This window comes from Megascapheus bottae, chromosome 3 (genome assembly GCF_031878675.1).
Source record: "Megascapheus bottae isolate mThoBot1 chromosome 3, mThoBot2.hap1, whole genome shotgun sequence".
Classification (NCBI taxonomy): Eukaryota; Metazoa; Chordata; class Mammalia; order Rodentia; family Geomyidae; genus Megascapheus; species Megascapheus bottae.
This window is the reverse complement of record NC_143511.1, coordinates 43,598,891-43,626,808: the sequence shown is the minus strand read 5'-3', so window position 1 is coordinate 43,626,808 and position 27,918 is coordinate 43,598,891. Positions and strand designations below refer to the sequence as shown.

General features: G+C 36.7%; 1 protein-coding gene and 1 long non-coding RNA gene across 13 annotated transcripts in view; one reads left to right on the top strand and one right to left on the bottom strand.

Moving 5' to 3' along the window:
* Positions 1–27,918, top strand: part of Mpdz (multiple PDZ domain crumbs cell polarity complex component) — a 380,703-nt gene that overhangs the window by 308,211 nt on the left and 44,574 nt on the right. For 7 of the 12 annotated variants that reach the window (XM_090329993.1, XM_090330002.1, XM_090329997.1 and 4 more), the window contains 6 exons: positions 6,149–6,430; positions 6,634–6,757; positions 12,084–12,282; positions 15,220–15,261; positions 18,252–18,356; positions 24,285–24,377. In XM_090329993.1, the coding sequence (XP_090186119.1) occupies positions 6,149–6,430; positions 6,634–6,757; positions 12,084–12,282; positions 15,220–15,261; positions 18,252–18,356; positions 24,285–24,377 (845 nt within the window). The remainder of the gene's footprint in view (positions 1–6,148; positions 6,431–6,633; positions 6,758–12,083; positions 12,283–15,219; positions 15,262–18,251; positions 18,357–24,284; positions 24,378–27,918) is intronic. The other 5 variants (XM_090330004.1, XM_090330001.1, XM_090330000.1 and 2 more) reach the window with 1 other exon arrangement.
* On the bottom strand, positions 12,690–19,984 carry LOC150065410 (uncharacterized). Its single transcript, XR_016534954.1, has 4 exons — positions 19,908–19,984; positions 18,862–18,917; positions 18,266–18,374; positions 12,690–13,513 (listed from the first exon to the last, which is right to left on the bottom strand). It is a non-coding gene; the product is annotated as an uncharacterized LOC150065410 (long non-coding RNA).

Here is a 27,918-nt window from a genome sequence, read left to right as displayed (position 1 = left end):
AAGTATGTGAGTGTGCGTCCTCTCCTACTTATGTGTGCTTAATTTGATTATCATTTAAATTAATTAGGGACAGGTCACTAAAATTAAATGGAATAGATCATTGGCTCAAGTGGTAAATTACCAGCCTAGCAAGCAGCAGTCTCTGAGCTTCTATGTTAGTACTGCCATAAATGTAATATTTTCATTTAGCCAGACATGTTGGTGCACACTTGTAATTCTGCCTCAGGAGACTGATGAAGAAAGGTTGCAATTTTGAGGCTTATATAGGTTATATAGAGAGACTCTTTCAAAAAAGAAAAAAGTACATTTTAAAGACAAGTAGCTATAGCCTGTAGGGATTTTCCTTTTTCACTGTTTCAACTTTTGAAGTTTGGTTGTTTGTTTTGGTGGGTCTGGAGTTTAAAATGAGAGCCTTCTCCTGCTAGGCAGAAGATCTATTACTGAAGACATGTTCACCAGCCCTTTTTGGTTTAGATATGTCTAGGACCTGTCTCTGTCTCTGTCTCTGTCTGTGTCTCTGTCTCTCTGTCTGTGTCTCTGTCTCTGTGTCTGTCTCTGTCTCTAATGCCTTAGCTGGTCTGAAGTACGGTACTCATTTTTTAACTCCCAGCTTTGTTGATTTGAGGTGAAATCGTGCTTACCTTTTGCTTAGCCTGCTTTGAAGCTACAATTCTCCTAATCCGCTTTTAAGTAGCTAGTATAATAGTTGTGAACTGTGCCTGTTTTTCAAACTTTAAATGTGTGTAGACTTTTGCTTGGTTTCTGAGAGGATGCTTGCTTTATTTTTATTTTTTTAATTTTTACTTGAAAATTCAGCTAATAAAGATTAGTAATTATATATTGAGTTTTTTCTTCTATTCCTTCTCCATGCTGCTAAACCATGTCGCTTCCCACTATTAACTCCATTATTCCTTTTCAAGTATGAAATGGTTACCACCAGTATGGGACATGTCCTCCATCCCTTAACTGTCAATATAAACAGAAATCCTATTAATTACAGTGCAGCTTGCAGTTGTATTTCTTAAGACAGGAACTTTTCTTTGTATGTCACATACCAAATTCAACCTAGAATCTGTATATCCCAGCAAATATCCTCTTAGCATCATTCTTTGGCACAAATATCGCTGTCTGCACATCCACATTTAGGTTGTGGATTCTGTTTGTTAATGGTTTTGGAGATTAATAGGATTCAAAACTAAATTCTAGTTGGAAAGATGAAAGTGTTGTATAAATCTGCTGACAAAATTGTAAGCTCAGAGGTTGAAAAGATGCTGCCATTCACAACAGTAAGGCAATATATAAGTGATAGCAGAATGACAGTAGGCTGTAGGAGCTCTGCTTTCAGGTTTTTTAATTTTTTAAATGTAATAGAAATTCTGTGGTAGACTGCTTATTGAAGAATTAGGTTGTTGCTGTTTATATAAGAAATTAGGGTATTATTGTGCAAGAAGTAATGCACCTACTACTGAACGAATGTAACTGTAACCCCTCTTTACATTATCCTGACAATTAAAAAAGGAAATTAGCTAATCTATATAACTTTTTACACAAATAAATACTATTTTCTATTTTTATGGGAGTGTATGTATGTGGGAGGCACTGTCTCTTTCCTTTTTTGTTCAAGGCTAGTGCTCTACCAGTGAATCCAAAGCTCCACTTCCAGGTTTTTAGTGGTTAATTGGAAATCAGAGTGTCATGGACTTTCCTCCCTGGCTCTGGCTTTAACATGATTCTTACATGGCACGTCCCTCAAGAGCTAGTTTACAGTTTTCAAGTATACCTTAAATTCTACATTATATTGGAGAAATACAACTTTTCTGAGCATATTTGACATTTTATTTATTTTTTAATATATTTTTATTGTAATTAATAAAAGGGTTACATGATATTTGCCAGATAGAAGGTGCATTAATTCACATATATTGATACCCTTTCACATGTCTTGGTCCCCATTACCCTCCCCTCCACCCCCCCCATCTTGGTTTTCCCCCTTCCCTATCCAATTTCAAATAACCAAATACAAATAAATCTAATATATCAGATAACAAAATGAGATACTGTAACAATATGAGATAACCAAGGGACAGCAAAAGAGATGAGATATAACCTAGTACATTAAGGACAACAATCATTCATTATATGGCTTTTGTTTCACTATCCTGGAGGTCTTTTCAATTAGCTTCATACTATATGGCCTTATGTATCAAGGTTTTGCTCTATTGCAGATCTCTGCTAGTAGAGCCCAAGGTTTCTACTGATTATGACAAATGAGGGAAACCATTGAGCCTAAGTTCCTTTGAGTCTGGCTTACTTCCCATAATATGATTTTTTTCTAAGACTTTCCATTTCCTAACAAATGGGGTGATGTCGTTTTTTCTGACAGCAGCATAGAATTCCATTGTGTACAAATACCACAACTTGTTGATCCACTCATCAACTGAGGGACATCTAGGTTGGTTCCATATTTTTGCTATGGTGAATAATGCTGCAATGAATATTATTGTGGTAGTGGATTTAGTATGCCCTAGTTTCTGGATGGTTGGGTAAATGCCAAGTAGTGGAATTGCTGGGTCATAGGGGAGCTCTATGTTTAATCTTTTGAGGCACTGCCATACTGCTTTATGGAATAATAAAAGACCCCGTATAGCAAAAACACTTCTTAGCAGAAAGAACAGCGCCGGAGGAATTTCAATTCCAAACTTTAGACTCTATTACAGAGCTATAATTATCAAAACAGCTTGGTACTGGCACAAGAACAGGCCTGAAGACCAATGGAATAGAACTGAGGACCCAGATATTAAACCACAGACCTATAGCCACCTAATCTTTGACAAGGGAGCCAAAAAAAATAGAATGGAAGAAAGGCAGCCTCTTCAACAAGTTGTGCTGGCAGAACTGGTTAAGCACCTGCAGAAAACTAAAGTTGGATCCTTCTTTGTCACCCTGCACTAGAATTTACTCCAAATGGATCAAAGACCTGGAGGTAAAAGCTGACACACTGAAAACTTTACAAGAAGGAATAGGAGATACACTAGGCCTCCTTGGCACAGGTCGAAACTTTCTTAATAAGGACCAAGAGTCACAGCAAATAAGAGAAAGGCTGGATAAGTGGGACTGCATTAAACTGCAGAGCTTTTGTATGGCAAAGGACATAGCTAGTAAATTAGTTAGGAAGCCTACAGAGTGGGAGAAGATCTTCACCAACCAAACAACGGACAAAGGCCTCATATCTAAAATATATCAACAACTCAAAAAATTGAATCACTCCAAAACTAATCTCCAAAGTAACAACCATCCCATTAAAAGATGGGCCAAAGACTTAAAGAGAGTCTTCTCTGAACAAGAAACAAAAATGGCCTATAGACACATGAAGAAATGCTCAACATCTCTGGTCATAAAAGAAATGCAAATCAAAACAACTCTAAGATTCACCTTACTCCAGTTAGAATGGCCAGGATCAGGAAAATGAATAACAACAGATGCTGGAGGGGATGTGGCCAGGAGGGATCATATTTGACATTTTAATTTATGTTCTCTTCTATTCTTTCCTGAGAACAAGACCATATCAAATGCAGGCATATATATTAATAGGGGTTTTAGAAAGACTTTAGTTTAGATACCAACTTGCATTGAAAAACTGGTTATTTTTGAACATCTTAAGGGAGGAAAAACAGTTTTTCTTCTTCATCCATAAGACTTTTAAAAATAAAACTCTGCTGGTTGTTCAGTAACCAGAAACGATACTGAAGTGGGCGTATGTTGTCTACTGTGTTGATTAGCTGTTTCTTTTCTATGTGTCTGTGTTAACTCCTTCATGAATAATGCATAGAAATTTCTATTATACAGTTTTCAGTAAACCTTAGCTTGTGGGTAGATTGACCTCTTTTTCTCATGAAAAGCAGTTCTGATTATCTTTCTTTGAGGCATGGATGAGATGATTTTATGTTAATAATTGTAATTAATTTTAGTAATACTGACACTTACCAATTCTTCAGTAAGTACGTTGTTATTTTTTATAAGAATAAAATAATCAGGGTTGGATGAATGAACCACCAGTTTATTGTTTAGATTGTAGATGTGTGTAATATGTTACTTTATTATTAGTTATTCCTGAAAATACTACGAATTTTAACTGCTTATATGATGGACCTCTGTGTGGGTTCAGTGTGCCAAGAATATTTAATGATTTCAGAGAAATATAACTTTGAATTGAGGAAGAGAAGTATAATAGATTGTGTTGGAGAAGTTAAATTACCCAGTTTGATGAAATGAAAAGGATGTAATACCCAGATCTCATATCAGATCGAAATTCTAGCTGGCTAAAATAAAAAACCAAATTATTTCTAACATAGAAGAACAGTACTAGAAACCATGTTATTTACTTTGCCTAAAAGAAGGATTTCTTGGAAGTGGCACTGTGGCTCAAGCGGTAGCCTTGAGCTGAAGAGCTCAGGGACAATGCCCAGGCCCAGCGTTTCAAGTCCCATGACTGACCAAAAGAAAAAAAAGAGTTATGAAACAAGATAAAACCCAAGAATACAGAGAAATGACAAATTTGATCACATAAAGAATTGAACTTGTACATGATGACAAAATATTACATTTGTATGCTTAAAGGTCAGACTAGAAATATTTAAGTATAAATGAGAAATACTTTATATTGACAGTAAGTCAAAAAGAATAGGCAAAAATTACCTTATACAGACTTAGAGGAAGCTAGCTAGTGGCTTATGCCTTTGATCCTAGGTATTCAAGAGGCTGAGATCTGAGGACCACAGCTCAGGGGTTGAATTCTGAGAATTTTGAAGCCTGCCCTGGCAGGCAAATCCTAGACTTTTTTAATCTAACTGGTGAAAACTCAAAAGTAGAGGTGTGGCTCGGTACAGCACTAGCCTTGAGTAAAAAAACTGAGGGCCAGTTCTTAAGCCAGTTCAAGCCTAAGTATTGGCACACAGCACAAACAGACACAGACTCTCCCTCTCTCCTTCTTCTCCCTCTCCTTCCCCCTCCTCCTCTCTTTCCCTCTCCCACTCTCTTCCTCTCTCCCCCCCACAATTTTATATTGTAAATAGATCAATGCATTTGTATAGAACCATTTTAATTTTAAAGAATTGTAGAAATTCTCTAATGCACTGGCCTAAGAAGTTCCCTGATATATTCTTGTTCATAGCATAAACTATATTGGAACTTCTTACATTTCATGGCACCCAGTTTAGTAGTTAGTATTCTGCTGTCGCATACAGAATATATCTTTAATTTTCCCTTTGGTGAGCATCTACAGATGTCTATCAAAATATTTTTCTCATGGAGGCTTTTGTGAATACAAATCGAGTAATATCATACTTGCATGTTCTCATGCAACTGGGAATGAATTACTGTTTAAGTATGACTTGGAAATACAAGTTATTTGCTTGTATATATAGCTTAAACTGAATAATTTTATTTGTGGATAGAACTTAGTATTGTGTTTAAATTATCTTATTTATATTCCAAGTACAATTCAGTAGAACATAATATATAAAGATTTGTAGAAAATGAGTTCAAAAGCATTTTTGAAAATAAAAAAATATGCAAAAACATCTGCTAGGTGAAGAAAATGTTTCCTTCTTTATAATTTTCTTCTTTCTAATTAATGCTTGTACTTGGGCTTCATCTCAAGGTCTGCATGCTGTCCTTAGTTATTTTGCTCAAACCTAGCACTCTACTGCTTGAGCCAGCTCTAGAGATAAACTTTTCTTCCTGGGTTGGCTTTGAACTATGATCCTCAGATCTCAGCCTTCTGGGTAAGCTAGGATTACATGGCATGATCCACTGATGCCTGCTTCCTTAAAGTAATAAAAAATTGTCTTTTTTCTTTTTGCTAAAACAGTAACTCATTAAAAGGTGATGCTTGGGGCCAGGAGTTTGGCCTAGTGGTAGAGTGCTTGCCTAATATGCATGAAACCCTGGGTTCGAATCCTTGATACCACACACATAGAAAAGCTGGAAGTGGTGCTGTGGCTCAAGTGGTAGAGCACTAGCTTTGAGAAAGCCCAAGGATAGTACTTAGGCCCTGAGTTCAAGCCCTGGGATTGGCAAAAGAGTTTTTTTAAAAAAGTAATGTTATTTTATAAATGAAATGTTGGTGATCCTGTTCTTTTACCATCAGGATACTGGTGAAGATTCTGATCCAGCACTTGATCTGCATATGTCCCTGGAAGAGCTCTATGCCCAGAATCTCCTACAGAGACAGGATGAGAATCCACCATCAGTTGATCCGAGCGTGGGGACAGTTTCTGGCTTCACCATGAATGATTATATCCCTGCAAATGCTGTGGAGCAGCAGTATGAATGTGAAAGCAGAATAGCTTGGACTGAGTCTCAGTTACCCAGTGATGTGATGCCACTCACAGAACTTGCTTCCCCAGAGCTACCTGATTCAACTGAGAAGGTAGTATTTTAGATATAGTTTGTGTATTATCATGAGCTTTAGTACAGAAGAGTTCGTGTTCTGGCTGAGCTCTTCATTTGGAATGAGTGCTCATATGACACTGAGACAGCCTATGAACTTGTTTTTATTATAGGTCAGTTCTTGCTAAACAAAGCATGATTAACTAGAGAACACTCCAAAGTCTACTGTGACTTATCTTTCAGGGTTCTGAGTATTTGTTTGAACAGCGCTCCCTGGCCTCTACTGCTGAAAGTGTCATACTGAAGAATATGTCCAGAGAATCTTTTGAGAGGACTATTACTATAGCAAAAGGCAATTCTAGTCTAGGTAAGTTTCTCATTTTCTAGACTATATATATATATATTCCTCACACCTCCTTGAGCAGGAGCGAGCTTGATCTTGGCAGGGTTTTTTTTGTTTTATTTTGCTTTACTTTTTTTTTTTTTTTTTTTTTTTGCTACAGATCAGAAAACCAGTGTTAGAATCTCTCCCCCACTCTTTTGCTGCCACTACCACCACCTCTTCCTCCTTCTACTCCTCCAAAAATTTCTTGTAGTTTCTATGGTTTTTCTATTCACGTATTTGTTATTTTTCCTCAAATGATTAACAGTTATTTATTTCATACTAGCCTAAATCCTTCATTCTCTTAATTATTTCAAAGTATTCAAAAGCCCCATTTACTTTCAAGTAAAAGATGTGTGAATTGTTGGTGTATGAAACAGCAAATCAGATAAGGAATTCTTAGAAAATGGTAAGTCAGCAATTTGAAATTCTAAATTCCTTGGGAAAGGGAATTATTAGTTTCTTTGAATGTTACTAGTTATGCGCAAGTCAGTTTGTATTTATTTTCTTTCATTGGAATAAAGACTAAAGACATCCAGGTGTGTTACTGCCCGATATAAATGCCATTTCCTCAATAGTTCTTTCCAGGTGGCAGGTTTCTAAAGTCTTCTGCTACTGGAGTGTTTTGACTGGTTAATCATCACAAAACCCTCAGAATTGAGCAAAGATTTCCTTTGGAAAGAAACCCCTAATTATATTAGCTACAATGATGGAATGGAGTATATTTGTTCTCTCATGGACTATAAATGATCATGTGACTCAGCCTTGTTCTCATTCCTCAGTGCTGGTGAGAGATTCTATGCTCTGTGCTACAGTACCTCCTGAGACTCTAGTGAGCTCTTTGTCACAGACATTGCTCCTAGGAGGTAACCAACCAGCACTCTTTACACTGTTATGATAGGACCTTGTTTCTTGGTTAAATATGAGACTTTGAAGAAGAATTCAGCAGTGCTTGTTTGATGAGGGGGACTTCTACCTCTGTCCCTTAGATTTTGTTCTGTATGGAGCTCTCTGGATACTTCCTATTGAGAGCAGCCAAGTTGAAGGTTATCACAGGGGACTGCTACTTCATTGTAATATTTCATGATTTGAAACATAGGCTCTGAAGTGTTCCCTAAATCAATTAAGAGACCAGTATTATCAATTTGCTACAGTATCCTGTTTATTTCATCTGTGCATGTCATGTTTTTACAACTATGTTATTCAAAATACTGATTTTATAGCTGCTCAAAGACAGTCCCAAGCTTAATAGTTTGGGTTCTAGTCAACTTAAGGAGACAAACACTCTTTAGGGATTACTTCTCAGTATCTTTCATACTGTGATGTGTGTTGCAGAGTTCTGGGACATGATTATAGAACACAGTGTTTCTCACATTTAAACAGTTACAGAGCCAATATTTGTTGTTATTGTTGAACAACTCATCACAGAAAAAGCCTCCTTGAGAAACTTTATTCTGATTCAGTGACCAAACATGAATTGTTTTTTTTATTCTGGGCAGTGTACTTTAATACTATGATATGACCTTTGCTCAGAGAAGATGAGTTTAATTAAGTAAACTAATGCACATGAAATCCTTAGGCATTAAAATACTAATTATGTTGTGATAGACATGTAGAGATCAGGAAGAACCTTTTGATAGAAAGAAAATGAGATGCTTAATAGGCAGATGAGGAACTGAAAAAAGCTGCCCAGCTACGGCAGAGAGACAAGAACGTGTGTCTGTGTGATATCTGGCAAAGTAAGCAAGTGACCAGCAAATCGTAATTGCAGCCAAACACGAGTCAGGCTTCTGTGCAGGATGCCAGACTTATTCCCCATGAGAACACACATGGGACACAGACAAGATACATTTTAAGAAAGTAGGTTAGGGACAGCATGGAAGCAGTAGGAAGCTCTTTTAGGAGCCACAGTTTGATCAGTATGCTTTTACAATTCCATTATCTGGCACTGATCACCTACTTTTAGTATACTGAAACAATGTTGAATTTTCTCAGATCTTTTTCTCATCTGTTGAGATGATTAAGATTTTCTTGTATATGTTATTAGATTAAATCTATTGATTTTTTTTATTGTGGCTAAATATACATAACAAAATTGACCACTTTCACTTCTTTAAGTATACGCACACTGTCATATAAACATCACTAGTAATTAATTTTCTGGACTTTTTCTATCTTTCAGTTTGGGATAGAGGTACATTTTAAATTATAGCCCATGATTGTTTTTTGTTTTTGTTTTGTTTTTAGTTTTCGACAATTTGTGTGTGCGTTTGGGGGGAGGGTGGTAGTCCTGAGGCTTGAACACAGGGTCTGGGCACTGTCCTTAAGCTTTCTCAAGGCTAGTACTCTACCACTTGAGTCACAGCACCACTTCTGGTTTATCTGTGTATGTGGCACCAAGGAACTGAACCCAGAGCATCATGTATGCTGGACAAGCATTCTACCACTAGGCCACAGTCCTGGACTCCTTTTTCAACAATTTTTTGAGCACTTTATACCAACGCTGAGGTTAGGTTAGGGGTTATTATCTTCAGTATACAGCTTGGCAAACTGAGAACGGTATCAAGTTAAGGAAGTTGGTCAATGTCACACTGAGTGGAAGGGATAGAGCGTGCATTTCTAAGTAGCCTGTTTTCCATGGGACATAATTCAGACTATTCCCAAGGAAAAACATGAAGAGATCTTTGAGATTACAACCAGAATCTAGTTAGCAGATACGGTCTCCATGTTGATGATTTCCCCAAATCATCATTTAGTGGAAGGAGTATAAAGTTGATTATAGGAGTGATGTGTCCTAATAACTTTAATTGCTGATACAGTGGTGAGTTCATTGTACAATTAAAAATGAATTCAGAGGTCATGTCAACCATAACTAATACTGGCATTTTGATATTGCTTTATCGAAGAGTACATAGTGCTAATTAGAACAACCAGTGAGGATCACTGAGCTAGTTGTTTCAGAAATTTTGATGGGAAGATTGATTTTATATATGTATATATATATATATATATATACATATACACATATATATAGTATATATATATGGACCTCTGGAAGCATTTCAGAGCTGATCTCTGTGCTCATAAATAAAAATCTGAGATGAAATAGTATATATAATTGTTTGTTGTTTTATGGCATGTAAAATGTCTTCTTGACCAATTCTGTTGGCTTATGACCATAATCCTAGCTACACAAGAGGAAGATTGTGATTCAAAGCCAGCCTACACAGGAAAACCCATGAAACTCTTATCTTCAATTAACCACCAAAAAAAGCCAAAAGTGGAGACATGGTTCAAGTGGAAGAGTCTTAGCCTTCAGCAAAAGAGCTCAGAAACAGTGCATAGGCCCTGTTCAAGACCCATGGCTTCCACTCCCACCCTAAATACCCTCTTTTTTAAAAAGTAGTATGATTCTAAAATATTTTAAATATTTAATGTAATGTGTAACATGTTACATTATATTATGTAATATAAATTTCCTGTAGGTAGGCATAAGACTTTGGGCTAAAATCATAATTGAGATCACTTTTCAAAAAGTTTATAATACCCTGTCTAACTTGGTATAACTTATTAATATTTGGAAAGATAGTCTTTATTTTTAATACCTAGAAACCTGTATATAAATGTGTGACTTTTGTCAAAGCAAGTATTTTTATAAATACCATCATGTTTTTTTTATTTTATGTTATTTTTGAAAGAAAATTTGAGCATTTCATTTTAGCTGAACTTACATTATTTTTCCAAAAGTTTTAAACATAATTTAAAAAGTTTATATATTGAAGGAATTAGTGTAGAATGTGAAGGGAGCTTATTCAGATAGAATATCTTGAGCAGGCCTTCTTGAGGAAGTAATATTGAAGTAAGAGAGGTAATTAGTTATGTGAGACCTACCAAAAAAAAAAATAACAGTATCAAAGACTCCAAGATGGCTAAAGACTAGATGGATTACCACAAGAAAGGTGTTATGGCTGAAATGCAGGAAACGAAAGACTACTAAAGAAGAATGCACATTGGGGCGGGGCGGTCACCTGTGCCCTCTCAGCACTGTGCCAAATGTGTTGTATGTTAATATAGCAGTTGATTTTGTATCCAAAGGAACCATGGCGTATAATTTCTCTTTTTTGAATGGTCTCTTTGCTGTAAGGAATGCACTGAAGTAATATTGGGAGCAAATATTTAAAAAATAGGCAAATATTTGTTTAGGTCAGAATTGGTATAGAAATGAAAGTTAAGTGCATTCAAGATAAATTATGGAACTGGTATGTTGTGGCTGATATATTCAATACAGGGGTAGGAGAGAGGTAGGAATGAAGAATAATTCCAGAATGTCTTTTTGTGGATAATGGAGACTTGCATGGCAGTACTGTTAATCAGGGAGGAGAATCCTGGAGAAATGAGAGGTGGTGAAAATTTGAACATTCAACTTCATACTCATTTAAGATGGCCTTTAATTCCAGTGTCAAGTAGATTGGATAGTCAGTGAGTCATTGAGCTTATAGGAGTTCAGAAATAAAACAGCTGCTTTCAGGCACTATGATAGGCATTAGAGATGATAAGACTTGAATACAAGCTTTGTGTTGTTAGCAATTCTATGCTATGCTTTATATAGTGAAAGCAACTTCTGCTTAAGCTTAGACACGTAGTAACCATAGAGTGCATTGTTGAGAACAAAGAACCTAGAAATAAGGTAATAACAGACCAGTTTTTAAAATTCATAGACCTAATTTCCCATTTGTACTCCTGTTTTTTTCTCTTAAATATGTAATAGAGGAACCGTTATTATAATATTGATTTGATAATGCATTGTCCCTGAGAGAGTTCTGTATTTAACTCCAAAATATAGTTTAAACACATGATATGGTCTATATTATACTCAGTCCACCGTGTGGAGATGTGTATTGTGTTAAACATAGTTTGTCTTCAGATAATTTCACAACCTTTTTCCCCTATACAGTAGTTTAAACTCAGGGCATTAGTCTTACTCTACTACTTGACCCATGTTGCCAGTGCTCTTGGCATTAGTTTATTTTTCAGGTACGGTTTTGTAATTTCCTCCCTGCCCCCTGCCCAGGGCCACCCTCAGACTATGATTCTTCTACAGTCTTCCAAGAAACTGAGATTGTAAGCACATGCCACAAGACTTGGCCCTAATTTCACAAACATTTTAAAGTTTACCTTAAAATATCTTGTCGGAAAGCCATTTTTTTGTTGACTGATCATGTTAGCCCTCTTTGCTGTGAATCTGTAGTGATTCTTAAAGTGAGTTTGAAAATTGTGTATAAAACCATACCTCCACCCTTTCATTCCATAGGAATGACTGTGAGTGCTGATAAAGATGGCTTGGGAGTGATTGTTCGAAGCATTATCCATGGAGGTGCCATTAGTCGAGATGGCCGAATTGCTATTGGCGACTGCATTTTGTCTATCAATGAAGAATCTACCATCAGTTTAACCAATGCCCAAGCACGAGCCATGTTGAGAAGACATTCTCTCATTGGACCGGATATAAAGTAAGCATCATTTGGACCCCAGTTTGACTTGGGAAGTGCAGGCGTTTCAGTTAATTAGAATGTTTTCAGTGTATATTCTAATGTGCACATAGTATCTTTAAGATAAGGACACTACTGAAATTTTGCAAGCAGTATTACTTTTTATTTTACTTTTCCAATGGTTTCTATACAAATTTTGCCTGTGAAAGATACCTCAGACAGAGGGAGAGGGAGAGGGAGAGGGAGAGGGAGAGGGAGAGGGAGAGAGAGAGAGAAAGAGAGAGAGAGGGGGGGGAGACGGGGGGAGGGGGAGACGGGGGGAGAGAGAGACGGGGGGAGAGAGAGACGGGGGGAGAGAGAGACGGGGGGAGAGAGAGAGAGGAGAGTATTTTTACAGAGTTTTTCAGAAAGAAAAGACTCCTGTTGTGTATTACCTGATTGCCATGTATAATTTCTAAAATGAAGCCAGTGTTTCTAAAGGCTAGCCATGAAAAACAATCAGACAGCACATGTCTGATCTTCATCTTTCTTGCACTATCTCATGACCCAAAGGGACTGTCTCATATATTTGGTGTCATTTCGCTAGAGGTCATATATGTTGTCAGGAAGTGCTAAAAATTTCCCACAATCCTATAATGTTCTAAAAGCACATAATACATGTGGCCTAGTGTTTACCTTACTATACATTTTTCAGGTCAGCATAAAAATCAACTCATGACTTCATTGTAACACCTCATCAGTGTGGCTTTTTCCTCTAATATTAATTGCTGAATATTTGTGTTTAATGTAGAAGGGATAAAACCATACAATAAGAGCTCTGGAAAAGATTCTTTACCTTTAAACAGATGTAATGATTACCGGTATAGAGGACTTGCTTTTATTAACATTAGTTTACTGAGGGCATTTTGTTTTACTGGTTTCTTTGAGAAAGTATGTATTGCTAAGAAGAACTGTTTGCAATCTGTTTTCTATTCTTCCATCAATAAAAATTGCAGAAAGGAACATAGCCGTTATAGTTATTCTGCTTTTTATCAAGATATTCTTTTGGGTAGTCTTACCGATCTTTTCTATTTTTTGCTTACCTTATTTACTTCTCTTTTTCAGTAAAACAGTTTATGTACCTGTTCCTTAATTACCTTCAGTGATGAGAGTACAAGTAAACATCATTAAAAATGTCAATCTCTCTGTCACACAAAAGCAGAGATGTCTGAAGTGCTTTCCTCTCCACTGTGACCATGATACTGCATTTTGCCTAAAAGAAGAAGGATATAGATCCATGAGGAGACTGCTTGCTTCAAGGGTTGCTGCTTACATAGGATAGGTTATAACACAGAGCAGATGCCTAGTAACTGCAATAGGATTTGCAGTGGTATGATATACGTGCTGGGCTGTGTGCCTGACACATTTTGATATTCTGACAAACAGCATTCATGCTTGATGCTAGCCTAATTTTTCAGTTCTATTGACTGCAGAAGTTAAAAAGTAACCTCATAGTAAGACCTTTGTGACATCAGTTTGATGTAAGTCATACATATAGTTAGCTCTAGAGCAGTTTGCAGGCCTATTTTTAAAGCTCTGTTTTCCCTACCATTTTCATTCTGTGTATGTGTGTCTTCTACCCCTGACTTGCTGATTCAGCAGAATTACCATTCCTGTGGGTAGCAGCTTTATTTCAACCTTGAAAGGATATCCAGGTGTCTTAAGTAATTGCTCAGAAATCAAAATGTCTTGTGAAATTTTCCATTTCAAAACAAAATAAATTCTATAGCCTATCTTCTCCTGGAAATCAACTTGTCAATCAATCTTACATGGTACACACATGTCATACAATCATACCCACAAAATGCGTGGATTTCTTCTTAAATGTCCCACTCATGCTCTGATTTAGATGAATCAAAATCCACCCCTAGAGTAAGTAGTAGAGAGAAATAAAAGAAATTTAAATCATCTTTACATAATCCTTTTCCAGAAAGAGAAATGCCATAGATGGTGAAACAGAAATAGCTGTTTAAATTGGGGTTGAGTAGCAGGTTCTCTGTTTCACATCAAGTGTTTTGGGTCACATCCATTTTTGTCACTTACCTTTCATGAAGCAAAAGTTAGAATTACCTTAAAAAGCAATCCTCCCAAAAGGAAAGTGTATGGTTTCATTATTCTGAGTGGAATTGTAATGCTACCTCTGGCCAGTTCAGCCTTATATGGTTGCATCACACCTAAGCTTATTCATTACCTTCTTTATTTTTTATTATATACCTCACTTAATCTGGAGAGGGGGTGGGCAGAGGTGTATGGTAGGGAGTTTTTAAAAAAAAATAGAAGAATCTGGTTCAGTTACTAAATGATTGGCTATATAACAAAGCATTGCTTATTGAGACAATGGACTGGATTTCTTTTTTGCTCCTTACTATAGATAGCTAGGAACTTTGTGTGCTCTTGTGCGTGCCTGGATAGATAATTTGAGTTTCAAGAGTTCAAGAACAGCCAGTTTAAGTTCCAGGTTTCATTATTTTGTATGGAAGCCAGATGTGAAGCCTCACCAGAATGCATTTTGCTTCACTTCTCCCTCCACCTTGCCAGGGAGCTCTTATATTTCTGTAATAATAGCCAGAGTTTTGTGCTTCACAGCAGCTGCTTATAACATCTGCCAGATAATTACCGAGCTGAATCAGAATTCACCTGCCTTAACCTAAAGTGTGGGATGAATTCCTGATCAAGGAATAAAAGATTGATTGCAGTTCCATTTTTCCATGCTTGTTAATAATCACTGCTATAGACACCAGTAAAGAGCAGATGCTTTTCTGGGGGAGGTGTAGATGAGAGGGAGGTGGAAAAAGGGGAGGGATAACCAGGAGTACCCACTTTTAACTACATATGTATGCATCTCACATTCAGCATAAGACATTGACATTTGTTAACACCATTGTAAAAAGATGCCGTGGCGTATGCTTCACATTCTAGATTTTCTGCAGCACCTGCTGACGATCGAGCCCCTTTTTATGTGTGAGTATTCGTGATTCAAAAGCTCATTATGGCTATGTGTTGCAACTTGTCTGTGAAAGCCATTGCATGTTTTTGTAGTCCTACTTCAGGGATAGATCCAGATATAGATTCAGTGAGTGTGTACACCCTGGCTTTTCCCCCTTCATTTATATAAGAATATCAGTTCCAACAGAGCTATGCTACTGTTCACATTTTCACGTTGCCATGATGACAAGGAGCTCATTTCCAACCACTAAGCTTTCCAGCACTTTTGTGAGGAAATGATCCTGTCTGCATGTGCAGGCGCACCCTGTATTAATAGCTGCATCATATTTCTGCGTCACTAATGGTCGTGGTAATTTTCTTCTTAACCAAAGGTTAATTTATGTTAGTTTATGGTTAGGAATTAATTGTGAACACAATTCTCAAAACAGCTGTCTCGGTGCATTTATGCAGTTTGTAACTCAGCTTTCATGGTCTTTGTGATTTGGAGGGGTTTGTGTGGTCTTGTGACCAGGTATGTGTTGGAACTGCCCTGCATGTGCTCTTGAATTGTGGGATTGTGAGACATTTGTACTGATGACATTGATCTAAATATCTGTGGAAACTGCCTTCTGTGGTCTGTTTTTGTTTTGTTTTTGGCAGCACTGGGTTTGCATTAAAGACTTGCATTTGCTAGCCAGGTATTCTATCACTTGAATCAGGACCCCAGCCTTGAGCTGCCTTTTCTTTTTTTGTTCTCTCTCACTACTAAAGTATCAGGAAAATGTTTATAAAACCACTATTTCCCAGTCTTTGGTTAAAAAAATAGCTTTGGGCAAATATAGAGGAAAATTCATCTTCAACATTATTTGAGGTATTATTTTATTATTGTTATATTTATATCCTACCTTTGCCACCTACTTTTACTTTTTTCTTTTTCTTTCATTTCTTCCTTTGATTTATTCCCTTTTGTCAGTGTTTTTTGATTTATGCACCCTTTCACAAATGTCCTAGAATCTTCAGTAATGCCGGTTCTATGAAATAGTGTTTTAAATTTTAGATTTTATTATTTTTATTTTTGTTTGATAAATACAAATTTTCCTGATGTAGTACATATTTTTTTGCCGGTCTTGGGACTTGAACTCAGGGCCTGAGAATTGTTCTTGGGCTTTCCTCGAGGCCAGATCTCTACCACTTGAGCTGCAGCACCACTTTTGGCTTTTTCTTCTATGTATGTGGTACCAAGAAATCGAATCTGGGTCTTCATGAATGCTAGGCAAGTACTCTAAACTAGGCCAAATTGCCAGCCCATATTTTTGATACATTAATTTTGAAAGAATGACACCAAATTTCCTTTTTTTTTGTAATTTAAAGTCATTTTATAGATGTAGAGAAATATTCTCAGTAAGGCCTAAGTTAGAAGGCAACCTGCCTGTCCTGGGGCTTGAACTCAGGACCTGAGCACTGTCCTTGGGCTTTCTCAAGAGTAGCGTTCTACCACGTGAGCCATAGTATCACTTCTGGCCTTTTCTGTGCATGTAATTCTTAGGAATGGAACCCAGGGCTTTGCGCGTACTAGGCAAACACTCTACCACTAGGCCACACTCCTGGCCCCATAGAATGCAATTTTTTCACCCTCCCTTTGTCATAAATCTGTTCTGCGTAATTTCCTGCATTTTTGTTCCCTGAGGTAAGTGTGACAGAGATTCACAAGGGATTGTTTGTTCTGTTGGAAGGAGGGAAGTGATCAGGAGAATAGTCTTACATTTGTACGGTGCTGCCGCTCACTTATGCTCATTGCCTGAAGGTAAACATGCTAGTGTCAGAGGGCATGGCAGTACAGCCATAATGGTTTACCTTCTGTCTTACTCCCACTGGGGACCATGAAAGAGTGAACACTGTTTATGTAATAACATCCAAAATTATGTGTAATCATCTTTATTTTTTAAAGTATGTCATAATTTTAAAAGATTATATGTCAACTAGTAATCGTTGTGCCCTTGCTCTCCAGTGCAGAAGTTTTATGGACTTATTATCCTAATAGATAAATTATTGGTATGTGGTTTAATAGGCTTCATGATTTTTGTATTGCCTGTGTGTTTCACATACTGTGTTCTCAGTTGTACAACAAGCCATGCTAACTTCAGGTACTAATAAACTAATTTGGGGTGTGGAACAGCCTTAACAGTTGTATAACTAAGGAGTCTTCCTCAGCAGCAGTTACCTTGAATTTTCAGAGAATCAGTTTCTAAACATGGCTGTATTACACATCTCACAGCCTTTTTTTTTTTTTTTTTTACCTCATTTGTAATCAGTTCTTATTTAGTTACTAACTAGCTTTTTAAGTGTAAATGATAGGCTTTTCTTCCAATCAAAACTGAGCATGTAAGAAATGGCTATAAATTAGTTAGACTTTCCTTAAACTTAGGCAGTTTGGCTTCATTCTTCAGATCTGACTATTGATAACTTAATTGAGCTAATATAGTTATTGATGTTTGTTTAATATCTGTATTAAGTATATTGCGGAATAACTAAATTTGGGAATTTTCTTTCTCCTGGGAAACTCAAGTATTTTTGGATAGAAATTAATGTCCTCAATGAGGATGATTGTGATGATGATGATAATGATGATGATTATCATCTATAGTATTTCCCATATTGGATATTAAACCCAGTACCTTATTCATACTAGGCAGATACTGTTAACCACTGAAGTACATTCTTGGTCTTCTAAAGAGCTTTAGAGCTTCCTAATTTCAAATATCGACTATTAGCATTGACTATTATATATACATATATAAATATGTCCATATATATGTGTATATATACAGCTTCATCAGCAGCATTTAGAATTTTTAACTTTAGTGACTTTGTTTTTGCTTGTGAAATATTTGGCTGAGTATGCTGATTAAATGAAATGTATGATAATGTCTGGACAAAGGTTCAATATTTTTTCCCATATTTGGAAACATTTCCCAGCAGGCAAGTTCTTGTTACCCTTTGCTTTCGTGGATTGTGTTTTCTTCCAGAATTACTTACATACCTGCAGAGCATTTGGAGGAGTTTAGAATAAGCCTGGGACAACAATCTGGAGGAATAATGGCCCTGGATATTTTTTCTTCATACACTGGAAGGTGAGTGAAACACATAATCTACAACAAATGAATAGTACAGCAAATACTAAACATGAATTTTGAACCCATTTTCAAACATCATAAAAACAAGTATATGTTTGATTGAATTCCTTTTCTTCTAATATTTTAAAACATAATCTCCCCCTTTTCAATTACTTAAGTAATTATATAGTATGGAAAATTTGGGAAATATATGAACATTTAGACCAAGAAATTAAAATAATCTCTAATCCTAAAATCTAATACAGTACTTCAAACATTCTTAGCTTCAGTAATTTAGTCCAGATATATTATTTAGTTAATTCCTTGGAGCTTATGGTTTTATATAATTTATTTTCTTATTTTGTAAGGATATCACTAGGAATTTGTGGTTTTTTTCCATTAGCATACGAAGTCAAAAACTACTTTTGTATTTGAGCTCAGGGCCTGGGCTCTGTCCAGAGTATCTTTGACTCAAGGCTATCACTTTGCCATGTCAGTAGAGATAAGAGTTTCAAGGACTTACCTGCCTGTTCTGGCTTCAAACTATGATCCTCTCTTTGATCTCAGCCTCCTGAGTAGCTAGGATTTACAAACACAAGCTATCAGTAAGTAACTAGCCACCCAGAACCTATTTTTTTCCCAGTCCTGCAAAGCTAGTACTGTACACTTGAGCCACAGCACCACTTTCGCTTTTTCTGTGTATGTGGTGCCGAGGATTCGAACCCAGGGCTTTGTGCATGTTAAGCTAGCACTCTTCCACTATGCCATGCTTCCGACCCCAGAAACTTTTTTTTTTTTTTTGCCAGTACTAGAGACTAAACTCTGGTACTGAGTACTATCCTTGGGCTTTCCTCAAGGCTAGTGCTCTCCCACTTGAGCCAGAGCACCACTTCTGTCTTATGTATGTGGTATCAAGGAATCAAACTGAGGTCTTCGTGCATGCTACCACTCTTACCACTAGAACAAACTCCTGGTCCCCCAGAAACATTTTTTAATAAAAATATTTACCAGTCTTTTGAGCTGAGCGTCTTGGTATAGAAATGTATATAAGCATTTTAGTAGGCTTAGCTTTTATTTTTAAGCTGATGATGGATCTTGAACCTGGGGTCTGAGCTCTGGCACTTAACATAAAATTGGTTCAAGGCTGACACTCTACCACTGGAGCTACAGCTATACTTCCTGATTTTGGATGGTTAATTGTAGATAAGAGTCTCATAGACTTCTTGTCCAGCCTATCTTCAAGCTCTGATCCTCAAATCCCATTATCCCGAATACATAGAATTATAGATATGAGCTACTGGTGCTCAGCTCATGTTAAATGTTTTAAAGGCTATTGATATGCAATGTATCAACATAATAATAAATAAATAATAAATAATAAAGGGAAAGCTTTTTTTTCTTAGGAAAGTTTTTCCTCTATTAGGAAAGGCAGGCAGTGAGGATGGAAGCTGTTGCTGACTGAATTCAGACTAAGGGGAGAAATAATACTAAGCTGCTTTTCTGTCGTGAATGTACCATTTATTATACCATATTATTATTTCACTTATGGGCCTATTTTTTAAGTTGTACCTGGTAACTGAATATCAGATTTCTCTTTAAGTATGCTGTTGAGAAGACTGAGCCTTAAACATAATCCAAGGTGTCAGAACATTCTTTAGAACATATCAGAATGTTCTAGAACCACATAATGTCCAATGGCCCTTCATGAATCATGAGACTCCATCATGCTTTTCTTTGTACATTTGACAGGATCATAGTGTACAGGGAAAGGGAAGTCAGGCTTTGTGTTTAATAAAGGGAAGGAATGTTATGGTCCTTTGGGCCTCCTGAATTTTACGGGAAAACAAGTACTCCACCCTGTCCAGAATTAAGTCGCATAGCACTCTACAATTTCCGTCTCAGGCTTAATGGCAGGGATTGCTTGTAATTTCCCAGGACTTCCTGTCAAAATGTCAAAATGGGAGATGCAAAGGGTCCAACATCTTCTGAAAGATTGTTTCAAACAGCATAATTAAAGAATATAATAGTTAACCTCTTAATCCTACATTGCAGGGCCTTAAATACTCAGGCAATTAGAAAGAAAGCTATTTTCATCGTTGAGCTTCCTTCAACCCAGAGTGGCCTTGATTGCTATAGATGTTTGGGATGCTTAAAACAAAGCAGCCTACTGCTTACACAAGAGTAATCTGAAGCAAAGGGTTTAAATCATTTTTCCCAAATCCCAAAGTAAGTACATGTTAAAGCCAACATAGAATGTAAGCAGTCAGACTGCGTTTCTACCTGTTGGATCCAAAGAAAGAATTTTACAAGGCCATAAAACATGTGCCACGGAAGAGCTCAGGTTTTGTGGTAGAATAGTCTCAGTCCCAACCTCTTAGCTACACTACCATGTGTCTTTGTCTTACTTTATTCTCACCCTGTATGCAAATTTGGAAAGTTAGTGTTTTTACTTAACAGGAAATTTTTCAACCCAGTAATATAGAAAAAAAAAAAGAAATCTAGTTGTTTCTTGGTTGAGTGCAAGAAGAAAATTAGTTTATTTTTGACGCTTGATTCTCTGAAATCACACACTACAATGGGTAAAGGATTCTTGGTCCATTTGTAGTAGTATATCAGGTTATGGAAAATATTAAAGATTACAGAATAGTTTGAAGAGACTGTGTTTTATGTATCAGAGGATTTAAACTATTCGCTTTTTCACAGCTAACAGTGGAGAAAGATCATGTGTAGTATAGCCTTTTGATAATATATCTTTACATCTCAGCATCTCTTTCTAACCATAGCTGTCATTATATATTTTAGAGACCTTCTCCTAAGTTCTCATTCTGTGTGCCTTTCTAGTCAATTAAGCTCTTGTTTCCATGTCCTGGAGGTCCATCAACTTGGTCTCATCCTATATGACCTTACATATCTAGGGTTTGAGCTATTATAATCCTCTGCTAGAAGAGTTCTAAGTGTGTACTAATTATTACAGATGTGGGAAACTATTGAGCCTATGTTCCTTTAGGTCTGGTTTACTTCACTTAATATGATTTTTTCCATTTCCTTACAAATGGGGTAATGTCGTTCTTTCTGACAGCAGCATAGAATTCCATTGTGTATAAATACCACATATCATTGATCCACACATCAACTGAGGGGCATCTGGGTTGGTTCCATATCTTTGCTATGGTAAATAGTGCTGCAACAAACATCGTTGTGCTACTGGATTTTGTATGTCCTTGTTTTTGGATGAGTGGGTAAATGCCAAGTAGTGGAACTGCTGGGTTATAGGGGAGCTCCATAGTGGTTGAACGAATTTACGCTCCCACCAACAGTGTAGTAGTGATCCCTCCTGGCCACATTCCCGCCAGCATCTGTTGTTGTTGGATTTCTTGATCATGGTGACCATTCTAACAGGAGAGAGGTAGAATCTTAGAGTTGTTTTGATTTGCATTTCTTTTATGGCTAGAGATGTCGTGTATCCTGCTGTTTTATCCTACAGTCAGACTTAATTTTGGGAACCCAAACTCATCCACAACAAATTTTCAGCTTGCATAGAACCTGAGTTCAAACACAAAACCAATGAATTGGATCGTGGCACACAGAATTCATTGATACAATTTTTTAAAAGTCTGTAATTAAGGTCAGATAATGGCAGTTGTTCAAGGAGAGCCTAGATATTCATTTGATCCCTAGAAATGTTGTGAACCATGTTTAAGCCAGGTGGATTATTGGGATTAGATGACTTCTGACTTCCCTCAAAGTAATTTGAGAGCGTTCACTATTCCTGTCAGAGATTGGCTATAATTTGAACAAATACTTTCTTTAGACTTTATAGTTCCTATAAAATCAAATATTTATGATTTAATAATGTTCTCTGTTTTGAAAGAACTTGTTGACATGTTTGTTTTGATCAACATCATAATGAATTTGCCTTGTAATTTTAACCGTTCTCCATTGCCTTCACAGCATTATTGATGCAAAGTATACCTTTCAAGAAACAAAAAGAGTTTTGACAATTATTATTATAGTTTTATTTATAGCCAGTGAACAGACTGGACAATTTTTTTACATAATTAATATTTGACAAAATCTAAATTTGTATAAAAAGCGACAATGGACAGGGCACACGGGTTTATTGTAAATTGTTTTATATGAGGAACATTCTTTTTTATATATTTTTATTGTAATTAATAGAAGGGTTACATTATATTCACCAGATAGAAGGTACATTACTTCACAGATATTGATACTCTTCTTCCTGTCATGGTCCCCATTTCCCTTCCCCCTCATCTTGGTTTCCCCCCTTCCCTCTCCTATTTCAAATAACCAATTAAGCGTATATAAAATATATCAGATAACAAGGTGAAATATTATAACAATTATATAAGGAACATTCTATTCCTGGGCCCTCTGAAGGGGATGAAGCTGAACCATAAGCATTTTTTCCTAAAATAGAGCATTGTGGCTCAGTGTTAGAAAATAAAGATGCTAAGTTCCTGGCATACTTGATGACAAATTCTTTCAGAGCATAGAACAAGAATGTGCATGCTAACAACTTATGTAGTCCTGCTAGCTTTTGGTGCATGGTAGAAATTCAGGACGTATTTGTTGAATAGTTTTCCCTTTAAAATTTTAGTTTGTATTAGATTCTTCCCATTCCTTTCTTTCATTTTTTTTCCAGAAAATCATTAAGTATTTCTTCTTGCCTTTTGTCTGGCAGGATACCATTCTTGTTGCTCTTCTTTATTTATATATATATATATATATATTATTGTAATTAATAGAAGGGTTACATTATATTTACCACATAGAAGGTGCATTAATTCACATACATTGATACCCTTTCTCATTTCTTGGTCCCCATTTCCCTCCCCCCCCACCCCTCATCTTGTTTTCCCGCTTTCCCTATCCAATTTCACATAACCAAATACAAATACTAAAATGGATAGGCTAATCTCCTGAAGCACAGAGAAGAGCAAATTACTCTCAGGCAAGGGAGGTAATTATAGGGTGCTGGGTTGGGGGTGGGGGGGGGGCTGGAGACCAGAGATGAGTCTGGGAGCAGGAAATCTTTGAAGTTGAAGCAGAACCCTGGAGATATCAGCTGGCCAGGGCCAAACATCCTATAGCTAGCTTCTATCAGGGAAACATCCTGTATCTGGCACATAGCTGGGACAATACATTCTGTAGCCAGGGCCAAACATCCTATAGCTGGCTTATCATCAGAAAACATTCTATTTTGGGGCACATAATCATTTCGGGGCACCTTGCATCTGGACACTAGAGATAGTGTGTGACTTGGAATGGGCACTGGGACTAAGGCAACAGCATGTCACTGACACAGTTGGGGCTCGGGGTATGTGCACTTTGGTGTGAATGTGCAACTGTGGCTGGGCCTAGCCAGTGGGTGAAGCCAGGATGAGAGCTGTCACCCTAAAGTAGGGCAAATACGCCCATAACTACACCCTTCCAAGACCCACAAAGAAGAAAAGGCAGGGATTCACCAATTCTTCCATTGTGGACCAGAAGCGGGGGTGGCAGCAGGGAGAGTGGAATGTCAGGGCAGGGGAGAAGGATGAAAACACATTCGGCTTGAAAATAGCATGTATTCTCCCCACACCACCTACTGAAAGAAAATTACAGGTCATGGATTTATTTTATCAAACTGGCGCATAAAAGATTTCTTTAGGACCCATTTTGCAGAGACTATCATTTAAGGGAATCACAGAATTCCTGCTTTGATACTCCAGAATTAAAATAACTATGTTGTCATGTATCCACTACTTCATTTTTCTTGACTAAAATTACTTTCTACTTTAAGCTTGAATAAAGATCTACATTGGTAACTGTAAAAAAAAAAAAAAAAACCAACCAGTTTTGTATTTTTTGTCTAACCAATCATTAAATACCTATGAAACAATATTTGCATGGAGTACTCATTGTTTTTAACCCTTTAACCAGAGACATTCCAGAACTACCAGAGCGAGAAGAAGGAGAAGGAGAAGAGAGTGAACTTCAGAATGCAGCCTATAGCAACTGGAATCAGCCCAGGCGGTAAGGGCTGATTCTCTCTTCTACTCACACAGTGGATAGATATGTTTAAGACAGAGGTGTTATTTCAAATGGTATAGCTTGCTCCTTGTAACATGACAAGTTGTTTAATATTCTTAACTCTCCATTCTTCATTTGTCCGCAGAGAAAATAATGTGTATTTAACAGGGGTGAATACTAACATGTAAACAATGTTGGACAAGGTGTACACACATTACCATAACCATAACCCTTATGTACATCATCCTTACAAAAACAACAAACGACAAGAAAATAAACCTAACATATGTTCAAGAATCTGGAATACAATAGCCAATAATACTCTGTAGGCGTTGCGGGGGAGGGGCTGCCAGTGTGCCAAACCTAGGGCTTGAGTTCAGGGCCTCACCACTGTCCCTGAGCTATTTTGCTAAAAGTTGGTGCCCTTATAATAGAGCCATAGCTCCAGATTTTTCATAGTTAATGGGAAATAAAGAGTCTTATGGACATTCCTGCTTGGGGTGATTTCAAACCATAATCCTCAAATCTTCAGCCTCTTGAGTAGCTAGAATTACAGGTGTGGCCATCAATGCCTAGAATGCTCTAAATTGCATTAGTTTTCTCAAGTATCTGTGGAGATCATATAAAAGACATATTCTAAATGTATATGAGTATGTGAGCTGTTTTGTTTTCATAGTCTGAGTTAAACCAAAGCCCTGTGTACTATTATGTTTCATTTATAACTGAAAAGATGTATTCTCTAATATCTAACTGTGCATCACAAAACATGTGAATATATTCCTGTTGATGTGGCTCTAGAGAGGAATTTGATGATTTTCTGAATAATAGGGAAGTTATGATGTACTTGACTATGCAAGATGGGCAGCCACATGAAACAAAGAATAATGCAAAGTATTTTGATTTAATTATAAAATGTAAGTAGTTATTGGACATACTCTCAGAACAGTGCTCGTCTGTGTGCCCATTTTGAGACTTGGTCTCAGTGCCTGGGAACTGTCCTTTAGCTTTTTCACTTAAGGCTAATGCTTTACCTCTCGATACAGCTCCACTTTTGGCTTTTTGATTGTTAATTGGAAGTTTGAGTCTCACAGATTTTCTGAACTGGCTGGCTTTGAAACATGATCCTCAGATCTCAGCCTCCTAAGTACTTAGTATTACAGGTGTGAGCCACCAGGGCAACAAAGGAGAAGAGAAATAATGTAGTTCATTAAGAACAACTCAAGATAAAGCTTTTGCTTCCATAAATCACATAATTTTTAAGAGTATTTTATCAATGGATGAAAATGATATATTGTCTTATTATGACAAGATGGATGGGTTGGGATACATACTTGTTCATCAGTCATATGAATTAAACTTGGTATTTTCTCCTATTACTACAGAAATTATAAGAGAATTATTGATTATTTGCTATATGTCAAAACTTTTATCATTTATATGAATTAACTAATGCACAATAACTCAGCAATGTAGAGATTCTTACTGGTTTTGTTTCACAGCTGAGAAAACTTAAGACAGGGAGATTTACTAAGTTGCCTAATGTTACCTACTTAAATAGCAGAACAACATTTGAATTGCAAGCTCAGCTGACAGCTCATTCAGAACAGAACCAGAATAAATGGAAGTGATCATATTCTACAACATATTTCATTCATAGGTCTTCTTTTTCATTCCCAGATGTATTTGCCATGTTGTTGTCCACTGAATAATAAGTCAGGTTCATGAGCACTGTGTCATGTTGGCAGCCATGTCTTTGTCTTCTGTATGTTTCAAATGTCGACAGTTTTGATGCAGTATATTTAAACTTTGCCAGACCCCATGAGATTATGTAGTTGTATCTATTTTCCCCAAATTACTTTATCTATGATTCTTGCATTCCTTTTAAAATGGAACTAGTAAGCCAGGTCCTGATGGCTCACACCTATAATCTTAGTTATTCAGGAGGCTGATATCTGAGTATTATGGTTCAATGCCAATCCAGGAAGGAAAGTTCACGAGACTCTTCTCTCCAACAAAATACTTAGGAAAATCCAGAAGTGGCTTGTGTATTAAGAATATTAACATTGAGTATGAAGCTAATTGAAAGGACCTCCAGGATATTGAAACAAAAGCCATATAACGAATGATTGTTGTCCTTAATGTACTATGTTATCTCTCATCTCCTTTGCTGTCCCTTGGGTATCTCATCTTGTTATAGTATCTCACTTTGTTATCTGATATATTGAATTTATTTGTATTTGGTTATTTGAAATTTGATAGGGAAGGGGGGAGGGTAATGGGTACCAAGACATGTGAAAGGGTATCAATGTATGTGAATTAATGCACCTTCTATCTGGTAAATATCATGTAACCCTTTTATTAATTACAATTAAAAAATAAACATAAAAAATGAAAAAAAAGAATATTAACATTGAGTACAAAGAGACTTGGGGACAGTACCCAGGCCCTGACATCTAGCCCAGCACTAGCAATAAAAAAACACATAAAATGAAATAACACCTAGTAAACAGTATCTACCATGTAAAATTATGGTATGAACGAAATGAACATATATGTAACTTGAAGAATAAGACTGAAATATGCAAAGCCCTTTATAATTTTTCCTACTATTGCTATTTGTTATTTTTATATTATTTTGTAAGCTATATAACCCATTTCTAATTTAAACTAACCACAAGTTTCCCCGGGAACATTTTCTTTTATTCTTTCTGGATTTTTCAGAGAAAAGACATAAAGAGTCTTGCCTGTGCATTTGAATTTTAAACTATTTGCATACACTGCTAAAATGACTTCTGTGCTGCAGCAGTTTACTTTAGGAACTACTTTAAGAAGCAGAATTGGATGATAGTTGTTTTCTTTCACAGAATTCCTAGAGGGAGAGACTGGTAAATAGAATTGTAGCTAGTTCATTCACAAAGATTTGAAAGATCAAGGATCTTTCTGGTAAGGTTCTCTCAAAGTATATAGGTAAGTTTTCTAGGATTACATATTTTCAGTTTATAAAAATATAGTGACCAAAGATAAAATGTGTGATCCAAATAGTTCCCGATCCTCCCTCCTTGTTCATGGAGATATTTAATCCCAGCCTTTCTTGCTGGAAATTCCATATTCTTCAGGAATTCTTACCGTAGCCTTTGCCATCTGCTGGGAGCACCACACCATCTTCTGCTACAAACAGAGCTTTGTTTGCCCATTTTTTTCTCCAACATCCTAATCTCATTCTACTTCCTCATCTTGGCTGAATACCTCACTGCAAAACACATTGTTCTTATATTCCTTCCTTAAAGTGTAAGATATATACTTTAAATCCATCCTTAACTCTTTAGCTTTTTTGTCACCTTCTCTGTTTATTTTGTGGGTAGGAGGCATACAATCAAGGTAAGGAAGCAGATAGGAATTGCGAAGTCTCCACTGTGGAGCATATTAGATCAGTAAGGTGCAGTAAGAAGACAACATGGTACCTAAAATGGACAGACAAAGCACAGCTTAGAATATTGACGGAGGTATTGGAGGGATCAGATTGTGTAAGATTTTGTCAGCCACT